Below are 11,842 nucleotides of genomic sequence, written 5' to 3'. Positions count from 1 at the left end.
AGAGTAGCTTCTTCAGGGTCCTGAGCAGATGAGTTCTGAGTTCATGGATACTCAGATGGAAGTCCCGCATGCTTTCTAGACCTCTGTCCTAGTATTTGACCACCTTCATGGTAACTTTTTTTCCTCCTCTTGCTGAGTTGGGAATTTCCCATTTTCCCACTAGCACCTATAGCCTCTCACTTTGCACCTCTGCATAGAACAAGGCTCCCTTTCCTCCATACCCCCTTAGTAGTAATAGACAGCAATAAGAATTCATGGCCTTCTCTTCTTGAGGCTAGCGGGCCAGTTCTCTCAGCTGCTCTTCAATACAGCAAGTGCTCCAGCCCAGTATGTCAGGGTCTTTTCTACTGCAGGCATCCAGAAGTGGACATGGCACTCCAGATGTAGTCTCACAAGTGTTAAGTAGGGGGAAAAGAGTCACCTCCCTTGAGCTACTGGCTGCAGTCTTGGTAGAGCAGGCCAGTGTGTGGTAGCCTTTGCTGCAAAAATCTCTTCAAGTAGGTGTTGTAATTGCCCGAGCAGGTTCCTGGCAGTGCCTGTGACGTGTCAGCATCTGCTACAACTTCTTCATCTGCACACAAAATCTAGGTGCAAAGTTGAAACTTAGTGGAAGGCCTTTCATTGCTTGCTGGAAATGTGTGTGACAGAAAATATTAAAGTGTCCTTTTTCCATTTAGGTTACAAAAGCACAGTTACTATTGTAGTATGTGCTGCCTTTGAAATGTTTTTTTTTTTCTCTGCCCTGAAGGATAAAGTTCAAATTCCTAATGGAAAACAGTGATTTAGTGGGAACAGTTGTGTAATAATTTATTAAGGGATGTGCAGAATGCTAACTCTGCAAAGCCAAACACTGGAGCCATCACAGACCAACTGCTGAAGTTAGGGCAGTGCACTGTGCCCTCCCTTGTGTGTTGCTGATGGGCCTGCAGTGTCACTGGTTGCTGGCAGCTCTGGAGCACAAGGGGAAAGTGTGGAACCAGGGCTGGAGGATTGAGGAGCACAACAGCGTGGGACACGCTGAAGAGGCAGCAAATGCTTCTGAGATGTTGCTACATAGTGCTCTGCTTCTCTCATCATTGCTACTATCTCTTGGCCCTCATCCTACTCTGTGCCTACGTTTCTGTGCAACGGGTTGACAGTGAATATGCTTGCTGCCTGGCTGGGATCCCTGGCAGTAACAGATCAGTCCACCTACTTCAGAAACGTGTGTGCTTGCTTCAACTGATGTCTGTATTGTCACAACAGCCTTTTCCCTGCCTCTGCCTTTTTGTGACCCTGGTCTGAAGCAGGTACCTATCTCTGTGCCTATTTTGCTTCAGACTTTAGCAGAAAAAATATGGTAGTGATTGCTTACTCCTTACTTGGACACAGCATACTTTTCTCAGAACTCTTGAAGGATTATCCTCATCAGTTTTGTTCCTCTGTTGTACCTGGATGAGAGAAAGCTGGTTTTGCCCAAGAGAAAGAACTCGTGAAGAACTGCTGCTGCTTCTAAGCATCGTATTCACTCCTGGCACTCACAGACCAAAGTAGCCCTGACAGAGGAGTAAGAGGGGATGAATACCCCAAGACCAAGCATTTGAATAAGACATTTTTTAAAATAATACCACGGCTTTGAGGCTGCATTTAAGGAAGAAGGATAATATCTAGATATAATGACCCACAAATCATATGTTCAACTCGGATCTCTTATCAACTACTGACCAAGAAGTGTGAATACTCCATGCTGAGTAACTGCCTGCAATTATAAAATCAGTAAAATTAAACTCTTCTGAGCCTAACTAATACTAGGAAGAGGTTTCTTTTCTTGGTCTGTAGACAGAAGCCAAAGGAAAGTAAGCACTGGCAGGAGGGTAGGATGGCATTGCCACCTGTGCATGCAGGAGGAAAAAAGTACAGCACTAGCGTGGATGGAGTAGTTAATTTGAAAGACATTCTGTTTCTTTAGAAGCTCTGGGATTAAATTTGGTATGACTGTCATAGTGAAATAATAAGCATGGTTCCTCAGTGACTGACAAAAAGTAGGCTGAAATCTAGAAAATACATTGCTAATAACTCTTCTTTTCTTTGCATACAGGGAAACAGCTGGATGGTATCTGGTAAGTGACTAAATTTAAATTGCATAATGTGTGTTAAACACTGTGTGGTATAGAAGGTATTTTCAGTATGATATTATATATGCTTCAGGTCTTAAGAACATCTTGGTGCTGAAGAGAGACCAAGGCACTTCTTGTTACTAAATACAGATTCACAGTAGGATAATGTACGGTCAGGTGCTGATTAAACATCACCATTCAAAGCTCAGTGGTCCCCATGAAAAAAAGTGCTGGTAGTAGTTGTTGCATTTTAGTGCACTTTTTCACTTTTGAGAGTAGGATGTTGTCCTTGTCCCAAGCACTTTGTCTTCTAATTGCAGACATGACTAAACTTGAGAGTAAAAGAGTAGGTGGGAAGAAGGTATTACGGAGTCAGGCCTTCTGGCATGTAAGAGCAGTGGCTGCATTCAGTTACAAAACACCCCCTTCTTGACAGAAGCCCCTGTCAAGAGCTTTTTTTTTTTTTCTTTTTACCTTTTTTTTTTTTATAAGGAAAGCAAAGAAACAAAAACCTTGTCCATCCATTTTTTCTCCGTATTGGTCTTATCTCCAGTGATTGTCAGGCCTTCTTCTCAGTCAGTGTCTATCAGATACGCACTTCTGTCAGTGTGATAGCAGGGCTTGCTCTATCTCTGTGACTTCACCTTCAACCCTTTAGCTGAAAGAGGCTGCTGGAGATCTCATGCTGCTGTGGAAGTCCCTCTCTTACTATGTTCCTTCATGCTTGGGCACCCAGCTGAGCCTGTTCTTTCCCAACTGCTTCGAGAGTTACAGAAAGCTTGATAATCATTGCTTCCATATCCACTCATGTCCCAGCAGATCCTGTTCCTACTCACAGAAACACATTGACTTTTTCTTTCAGTTACTCACTTCATGATGCCCGTGAACACACAAATTTATCAGTGATTTATGTGCTAGGTTAAATATTTCCTTTGTTTCACCTGTTTTCTGTTCTCTGTGGCAGGCACACCTCCATAATAGTCCATAAGGATGAGTTCTTCTATGGAAGTGGAGGAATCTCCAGCTGTGCACCTGTAAGTTAAACTTATTTTTCTGATAATTTAGTGATAGATTACCTGATCAGAATCGCTTGTGTCACTGTCTTTTAGAAGAGTGGGAAGAGGCTTCTGACTTCAGCCAAATGTGGCTGCTCACCATGGTTGCCCAGGGCATCTGAGGAAAGGGGAGCATGGGCGGTGGATGTAAGCCCACCGAAATACAGGTTGGGGTTTACTTCTGCTGGTAGAGTTTGTCTATACAGGACACCTTCCGCAGCTGCAGACTTAGCAACTTTTTAAGAAACAAAATCATACCTTGTCAGACCTTTCTGTTCTTGGAGAGGCAAAACTGGTGGCCCATTCTTCTAAAGCAGAATTTTGCCACAGCTTAGAGCTTTCAGCACAAAGAGCCAAGCACACAAGCTGAAACATGAGTTGCATGTTACTTCTCGTTCTCTTGAGTGTAGGCCAGTAGGTCTTTTTGCTTGACAGACATACCAAAAGTTCCTCCTTTTGTGCCTAGACAAGCCAGAGCAGCTCCAAAATAACTCAGTCTGTCCATTTAACATTGTCTTCTGGCTGTTAATTTTCACAGGGAGGGACACTTCTTGGCCCCCCAGACTCAGTTGTTGACCTGGGGAACACTGAAGTCACAGAAGAAATTTTTCTGGAGTATCTGTCCTCTTTGGGGGAATCCATGTTTCGGTAAGTAGCAGTTTGTACTAGAAAAGCTGTGTAACAAAAAAAGCCTTTAGGGGAAGGGGTGAAGAATGGAGAAAGGTATTACAAAACCAATCCTGCTTACAAAGCTTTGTCTCCTTAGAGTAGCATTTGTAGTCTCCAAATATGGGTCTGGAACTGACACACTGATACACAAGGAGCTACCAGCAAGGCAACCCTCTGGTGTGCCAGCCTTGAGGTAGGCTGGGAGAGTGTACTGCCAGGAAGTCTTTCACACTGTTTGTTGGTTTGGATTTTTTTTTTTTTTTTCCCATAAAATATACTACTGCCTGAAATGCTTTTGAGAGAATCACCAGGGAAAATTTATATATATGAAGTATTTCAGTAAATAGTGCTTTGCCACGTGAGTCATATGTTAAGCATAGTAGTAAAGCTGCCAACTTTCAGATAAATAAAAGCAAGGTCTTGACTATTAAAGAGTCTAGTCTACTTCTCACAAAAATGGGAAAAAGTAGCATTTAGTGTTCTGGCTATATTTCAATGTCAGTAATTCCAGTGATTTCTCATTATTCTTTCTGTGGTTTTAATTGAAGGAACCTGACCTCACCCTCCAAAAATATTGTGTAAAGTCACTGATGCAGAGAGATGTCATTTTCCACCCTGATTCAATTGAATTTGAGGGTGAATTGATGTCTTTATTTTATCTATTTGCGTTAGAATCCTTTTGGGGGAAAAAGTGCTAACATAAGGAGACGTTCCTCATTAGGGGTCTGAGTTTTTCTGCTTGTTAGATGTATTGCTGAGTCTGTCTTTTTATACTTCAATTCCTTTCCTGTGGCACAGAGGAGAGTCTTACAACCTCTTTGAACATAACTGCAACACCTTCAGTAATGAAGTGGCACAGTTCCTGACAGGAAGAAAAATTCCTTCCTACATCACTGACCTTCCAGCTGAAGTTCTTGCCACGTAAGTATGCATACTGCTCCCCTCTGCAGTGTGTAGCTTCATGCTAGTGCTTCAACATTTGACAGAGCCAGAGGTACCAGTTTGTGCTGGCACTGAGAATCAGCATTAAGATTAGGGAGAGGATGCTGTTTGCTTTACTTCAACACTTACAACACCATATGACAAGTGGTGACTAGCGCTGGAATCACTAAGAAGACAGGAGAAGGTTGTTGTTCTGCCTCCAACTTAAACTAGTTATTTTGTGATGGTTTTTTTGTATGTGACCAGACAAGCATAGAGAGTTCCAGAAAATGGTGCAAGTTTTTTTTTTGTCTTAGGAAACCAGTAACTATTAAAGGTCACATCTGTTACTCAAAGCACTGTAATTGCATTGGAGGTGTCAGCTTTGCTTGTGAAGAGGCAGAGGAAAATGTAATTCTTAAATTAACCTTGCAGTTTTAAGCTAGGACTGGATGGAAAAGGCAGACAGGAAAAAGAGGAAATTAAGAATTCCTGTCTGGTAGTTCAGCTCAACCTTTTTTCCTTTTTTTTTTTTTTTTTTTTTTTTAAATCTCAGCTAGTTAGGATCCCACTTGGCTGTTTTGAGCTCAATCATTTAGGTCTTATTTCTCATTACAAGGGTATATCACATTATTTGGGAGACACGTCTTCTACCCTGGGCTCTTACTGCTTCAGATCTGTCAAAATCAGATCAAGTCTGTAACAGAGTGAGTCATACTGAAAGATAAACCAGGTGCTACAGCTTGCAACAGAAATTATTCTTTGAATGTTGAACCATTGTCTTGTGAGGAAGCTAGAGGCTGTTCTTCTAGCAGTCTTTGATATTGATGAGGTACTTAAGGGAGCACTGCAGTTGCATAACAGTGATTTTGTTCACACACTTAAGTAGAATGAATTGCTAAAAGCCAGTTTCAGACACAGTATCACCTCATTAGCAGTCTGGGCATGTTAGGACTCAGAACGAGCTTATATAAAATCATGTTTAACATTCTGAGTTATTGAGCAGTAAACACTATTTAATGGGTTAAATTAGTTTGCTTTAGTTTGTAGTGGAAGATTGTTCTTGAAATTAACTTCTACGATGTTGGTTTGCTCTCTAGGAAGTGAGTGCACTTCGGTAGTAATGGCAAAAGTTGTCCATAAAGTGAGTTATTTGACATGTTTGTTTCTTTACCTTCTCAGACCGTTTGGACAAGCTTTAAGGCCCCTCCTGGACTCCATCCAGATCCAGCCACCAGGAGGAAACACCTTCAGCAGACATAATGGACAGAGCTAACAGGAGTGACCCAGTGTGCCCAGCCTCACCAGGCCTCTTCCTTTTTAAACATGAATCTACCAGATTTCTATTTTATAATTTCCCATCAGAATTAACTCTACAGAAGTTACAAGACAAATTTTAAAATTTCCTGGGAAGAGGATTTATCAGGGTGCATGTAAGACAATGCTACCAAAAGGATTGCCATAATTTCTAATAGTATTGTACTAATTTATAAAGGCTGTCTTGTATAAGTAGGCTGACACTTTCTGAGTAACTCTCATGCTGGTAAGTGGGGATTCATTCCATGAGCATTCAAGAGCCCATTACACAATTTGGAATAAATAAGGGGATGTCCAAGGCATCCCTGACAGGCTTCTGTCTCTTTCTCCTATCACAGCCTATATTATGGGGGTATATGCTGAAATCTGTAGCCAAAAGACAAAAGAAGTGCTGGTAACCTAGGAAGTGAAGGTGTCCCAGGATTAGTCTTCTGCATATTTTGTTGACATTATGTTATTTGCTCAGGGGAAAAGCTGAATTAATCTAGTCAGAATATTTGCAGTGGCACAGCTGTGTGGGAAAAGTGATCAAGCTGAACTGTGTGTCAGTGTCACGCCCAAAAGTTGAAACTTTCAATGTGACTAGCTGTGTGTGGGAGGGGGGCTGGAACTGGTGGTTAACAAGAGCCTCCTAATGCTAGAGCCAAGAGTTACGGGAAAGAAATGGCTGAAATAATAGAATCTCATGACCAGAAGTGGTGGAAACAAATTTCAGGTGAAAGTAAAATGAAGTTGTATGTCTTCTTTTCTTGCATGTAAGCTAATCAGCAGATAGACAAACCTTGTTAACTATGTACCTTTTACATAAGAACTGTTTTTTCTTACCAAGCCAGAGTTACAGTACAGTAAGGCAGGAATAGCTTGACAACTGCACAACAATGTAAGGTGGACCAATTCCACCTCCAATATCTAGTTGCAGACACAGTAGGAGTTCCAGCTTGCTTGGATGCTGCTGTCCTTTCCAAAGCAGTCAAGCACATCACAGGGCTCTTGCTTCAGTGTAAGACAAATAGATGGTAGGTCTCCCCAGATGGAAAGAAAATGAGGAAATTAAGTTTTTCAGTGGAACAATTGAGATTATTGGGATACCTGCAGAAGCAGTCCTGTCCTTAGACTGACATTAGATCATATCAATACTGCATCTTCTAGTTTTAAGATTCGTACAGCTTTGCAGTCATTTGCGGTTCAAAAAGATTGGGGGAATGAAAGAATAGGCACACTGGTTTCTTTTCATGCATGTATATACACTATTTTCCTGAATTTTGTAGCAGTTACATTTAGGAAGGAACACAAGGCAGACATTGGACAAACTCCAAAACATTGCTGATGCTCCATAAATACGGATTGCACATCCCAGATGCTGCTGGAAAAGCATCTATTAGCCCTTTGTCCAATATTTTGTTGTGAAAAGTGTTGCTGCAAGTTCAGTCCTGCATCTCAGACCTCCTGCACTGGAAACTACCTGCATACCTAAAGAAGCTGTCTTTTCTCTGATGGGCCCTTTCTTCCAGATGAATGCAATTTGATACATTTATCACACTTTTTCTCAGTGAGAACTATAGTGGCGCATATTTTTGAGGGGGTGGAACAGAGGAGAAGTGCAACAAATACCGTTGCCCTGCACTGTGTGGGGTCACTACACAAGTGGAAACAGAATAATGTCAGTCCATTTTGCAGTTTTGTGTGTACCTGTTCTTGGTGCACAGCAGTGGCCCTTGCAGCCTAGATTTTTTTTTTTCCCTTGTCATTCTCTGCTTGTGCCATCAACTTCTCCTTAAGTGTTTCATTTGAGGGACTGGACCTGGAGACAACTGTAGCTGTTAGTACAGATGGGCTTATGCAAAAGCTTTCAATTTTTCCCCATCAAAGTGTCCTGTTTGCAGAAAGCGTGCTATAATAAATCATTTATTAATGCCCTTTGGTGCTCCTGGATGGATGGATTGGTGTTTGTTTCCTGCTAAAGCCATAGCTTAGTTTTCCTTTTCAGTATGTGTACCCTTTTAAGCCTTTTCCCCATGCCTATTCTGTCAAGAGTTACCAGTCTCTCGTCTTAATACACACATGACTGTGCCACAAAATGCTATAGCATGTTAGAGATTTTGAAGCTTCCTCACTTGAACAGGTATACTTGAGTGGATGCAGTGCAGCCCATCTAGGTATGCTAGTTTGGCACCTGCAAGCAGTATAGCTGTGCTTGCTTGTCTTTCAGCAAACTATCCTTTCAGGCACAGCTGCCTGTGGTGGAAGCACTGGTGCCACAGTTTCTGTACCACACTCTTGCAATGAGGATATCCCCTGTATGTCCACTTTAGAGGACCTGAGCCTGGTTTCTGCTTGGCTGCCTACTTCAGAGCTTCTTACATCTTTTCAGGAGGCAGGTAAGAAGAGGAAGGTCTTCATGTGTTTTGCACTCTTGTCTTTTCCCCTCCTGAGCAGCCTCTTTGCAGAGATAATGCTGCTACTTTAAGGTCACTGGGTAAAATTTAACTCAGCACATGCTGTTTGCAGTAGCCAAGGGTCTTCTGAGGGTTTTCCAGGCTCAAGACCTACTCTGTGTTTTGTGGCAAAAGAACTGTAGGAGGGACTCCTGTTTACTTGGTCTTACAGGGTAAGGAGACCCCTGTACCCTGTATAGGCCTCCTAGGAAACCCATTTCCTCCAGAGATGGTTAGATGCAAATTGCAGGACTGTGCCCCAAGCATTCCACCGAGCCATACCTACTCATAGGAATATAGACTAGGCAGAGAGGTGTATGTAAGTGTATATAGGTGATGAACTGCAGCCAACTGATTGACAAAGGGGCAGGGAAACTGACTCCTGAAAGGGAACAGAACCATTTTGCCCACACTTCCTATTCTGTCCTGTATTTCTGGGGTTCCCCTGTGCCATATAAAAAATGTTAATAATGTCTTTAGGCAGAAAGTGATGTTTTGATTTATTTGTGGGTTTGTTGTTTTTTTTTTTCTATTACAATAAAAAGAAATACAGCAAGTTTTCCTGTTTGAATGTATATGTCTGCACAGCTGCTTGGCAAATGCAGCTCACCTGAAATCATCTCCTTTGCTCTGGTCCCAGAATGTGCCAGGTACTGCTGCTGGAAGTAATGGTGATTGCTGCCACCAGGGTTTGTGCAGCCCTTGCTCATCTAAGTGTACAAGCATGAAATGTCAAATGTAGTCAGCTGAAGAAGAGGCCAAACAGAGCTTAAGGATAGGAAGAGGCTTTAAGCTTTTGCGTAGTGTCTTATCATAGAATCACAGAACTATTCAGGTTGGAAAAGACCCTTGGGATCACCGAGACCAACCATCATCCCTACTCTACAGAGTTCTCCCCTAAAACATATCCACCAACCCCACATCCAAAATACATTTGGGGATGGTGACTTAACCCCCGCCCTGGGCAGCCTATTCCAGTGTCTGACCACTCTTTCTTTGAAGATTTTTTTAAAATGTCCAGTCTAAACCTCCCCTGTTGCAGCTTGAAGCCATTCCCTCTTGTTCTATCAGTAATTACCTGTGAGAAGAGACCAGCCCCAACCTCTCTACAATGACCTTTCAGGTACTTGTAGAGACTGATGAGGTCTCCCCTCAGCCTCCTCTTCCTCAAACTAAACATGCGCAGCTCCTTCAAGCTTTCTTCACAAGATTTATTCTCCAGGCCCTTCACCACCTTCGTTGCCCTCCTCTGTACTCACTCCAGCACCTCAATATCTCTCTTGAGTTGAGGTGCCCAAAACTGGATGCAGTACTCCAGGTGTGGCCTCACCAGTGCTGAGTACAGGGGGACAATCACCTCCCTCTTTCTGCTGGTCACACTGTTTCTAATACAAGCCAGGATGCCAATGGCTTTCTTGGCCACCTGGGCACACTGCTGGCTCATATCCGGCCACTTGTCAATTAGAACCCCCAGGTCCTTTCCTGCCAGACACTTTCCAGCCACACTTCCCCAAGCCTGTAGCGTTCCCTGGGGTTGTTGTGGCCCAAGTGCAGGACCTGGCACTTGGCTTTGTTGAAGCCCAGACCATTAACATTAGCCCAACGATCTAATCTGTCCAAGTCTCTCTGCAGAGCCTCCCTGTCCTCATGCAGATAAGCACTCCTGCCTAGCTTGATGTCATCTGCAAACTTACTGATGATACACTCTATGTCCTTATCAAGATCATCACTAAAGATGTTAAACAGAAACAGTCCCAACACTGAGCCTGAGGAACACACCTGTGACTGGCCACCAGCTGGGTTTGACTCCATTGACCACCACTCTCTGGGCCCGACCATCCAGCCAGTGCTTGATCCAACAGATCATCTTGATCTACTTTCAAAAGGAAAAAAACACAAACATCTTTATGGTTCCTGGGTTCCTCCAGAGCCACAGCAGGGATATTGGCAAGGATTGTGTAGTGCTGCCCATCATGACTCTGCCAGTGGGCTGTTAGGGAGCAGGGGAAACACCTGTCTCTGGGGAATAAATTAATTCTGCTCAGTTCAGCCTTCTGAATGCTTATCAGTGTCATCCAAACCACACAGTTTGCTGTTTGTGTAACAGTCTGTATCAGTGTAACACAGAAGAGGCCTTGTAACAGAAGGGGATTTCAACAAAGACTCGTGATTGTGGTAATTTTGGGCTGTGTTATTCAGATGGGGTGCTAGTTTGCTATCAGGTACCAGTAGTAACCCGATATAAAATATGTGGGAACATGTACAAAAGGAAAACCTTTTCCTTAATGGCAGCTCTAGACAGCACATTGTAATCCAACACTCACAGCCATTTACCTTCTAAAATTCAAATGAAATGCTTGCTGCTGGTAACAGAGATTTCCTTCATAATGACAGCTGCTGCTTATCAGAGTGGCAATCAAGGGAAAGCATTAGGAGTGGTTAAAGTGTGCAGTATTAAATAACTGGCAGAGCTGCAGCAGCCCCGTTCTCAGAGCTAACTCAGATGGAGGAACAAGCACAGCTCTACAGGGCCACAAGCTTCACCCAGAGGCAGATTCCTGCTCTCAGGGAAGCTAAAATGGCACAAGACCTCACCAACTGATGCCAAATGGCAGCCGGTGGGCTGGGAGCCGTCTGTTGGCTCAATTTGGTTTGTAAAGCAGCGTGACAAATAAACTGGAGAAAGCACAGCAGGTAGCTGGAAGTTTTGGAATGTTCTCCTGGTAGCATAAACCCCGGTATAGGAGTGCAAAGTGTGAACGCCGAGCTGACTTTTAGCAGAATTCCCAGTTCTGGGAAATGCCCCGAGGTGGCACTGCTGCCTTACAGTGCAGCACCTGAGCCCGGGGAGAGCAGCTCCTGCTTTTGGGATGTCCAGAGTAATGTCAATACAAGAAGGGAGGGGGAAGGTCTCTCTCAGCCAAGAGAGCTCCGGGTGGGAGCAGCCAGGAGGGAAGACCGTAGGGCAAGTTGGGCTACATCAAGAACCCAATGCTGCCACAACGCCAGGGCCGCAGCAGGAGGGAGCTGGCAGGTTTTTCCCAACGCCAATCCTTTTCCATCCAGTGGGAACTCTCATCCTCATACCATGTCGTGGCTTAATGAAAAATAAAGGTTTTCATTCCTGAACCCCCGGGAGATCAGCGTATCCGAGCCCACGGCTGGTCTTTTGAGAGTCCTCGGAGCTTCTCAGCTCTGCGGGCCGGGAGAGCAGCTCCTGGGCTTCTGGTGACCGACCCACCCGCATCCACGGAAGCCCCTCTCCCCGCTCCGCAGCATCACAGACGTGTCCGAATGAAGCATCCCCCGCACCGACCTACCGACGAGGAGCCAGACAGGCCGGAGCTCT

General features: G+C 43.9%; 2 protein-coding genes across 2 annotated transcripts in view; both read left to right on the top strand.

Annotated features, from left to right (window-relative positions):
• Positions 1 to 2,055: 2,055 nt before the first annotated feature.
• DESI1 (desumoylating isopeptidase 1) lies at positions 2,056 to 6,369 on the top strand (the record flags this gene model as incomplete). The annotated part of the gene is made up of 5 exons (XM_009996375.1): positions 2,056 to 2,099; positions 3,061 to 3,130; positions 3,690 to 3,799; positions 4,619 to 4,741; positions 5,924 to 6,369. Coding segments are annotated over 5 exons (441 nt in total), but the record flags the coding sequence as incomplete, so codon positions are not given.
• Positions 6,370 to 8,357: 1,988 nt separating this feature from the next.
• Positions 8,358 to 11,842, top strand: part of PMM1 (phosphomannomutase 1) — a 12,040-nt gene continuing 8,555 nt past the window's right edge. Inside the window, exon 1 of the mRNA XM_009996374.1 lies at positions 8,358 to 8,436. Coding sequence (XP_009994676.1) covers positions 8,358 to 8,436 — 79 coding nt within the window. The remainder of the gene's footprint in view (positions 8,437 to 11,842) is intronic.

This window comes from Chaetura pelagica, unplaced genomic scaffold (genome assembly GCF_000747805.2).
Source record: "Chaetura pelagica isolate M959 unplaced genomic scaffold, ChaPel_1.0 scaffold414, whole genome shotgun sequence".
Lineage (NCBI taxonomy): Eukaryota > Metazoa > Chordata > Aves > Apodiformes > Apodidae > Chaetura > Chaetura pelagica.
This window is presented reverse-complemented; position numbering and strand designations above follow the sequence as displayed.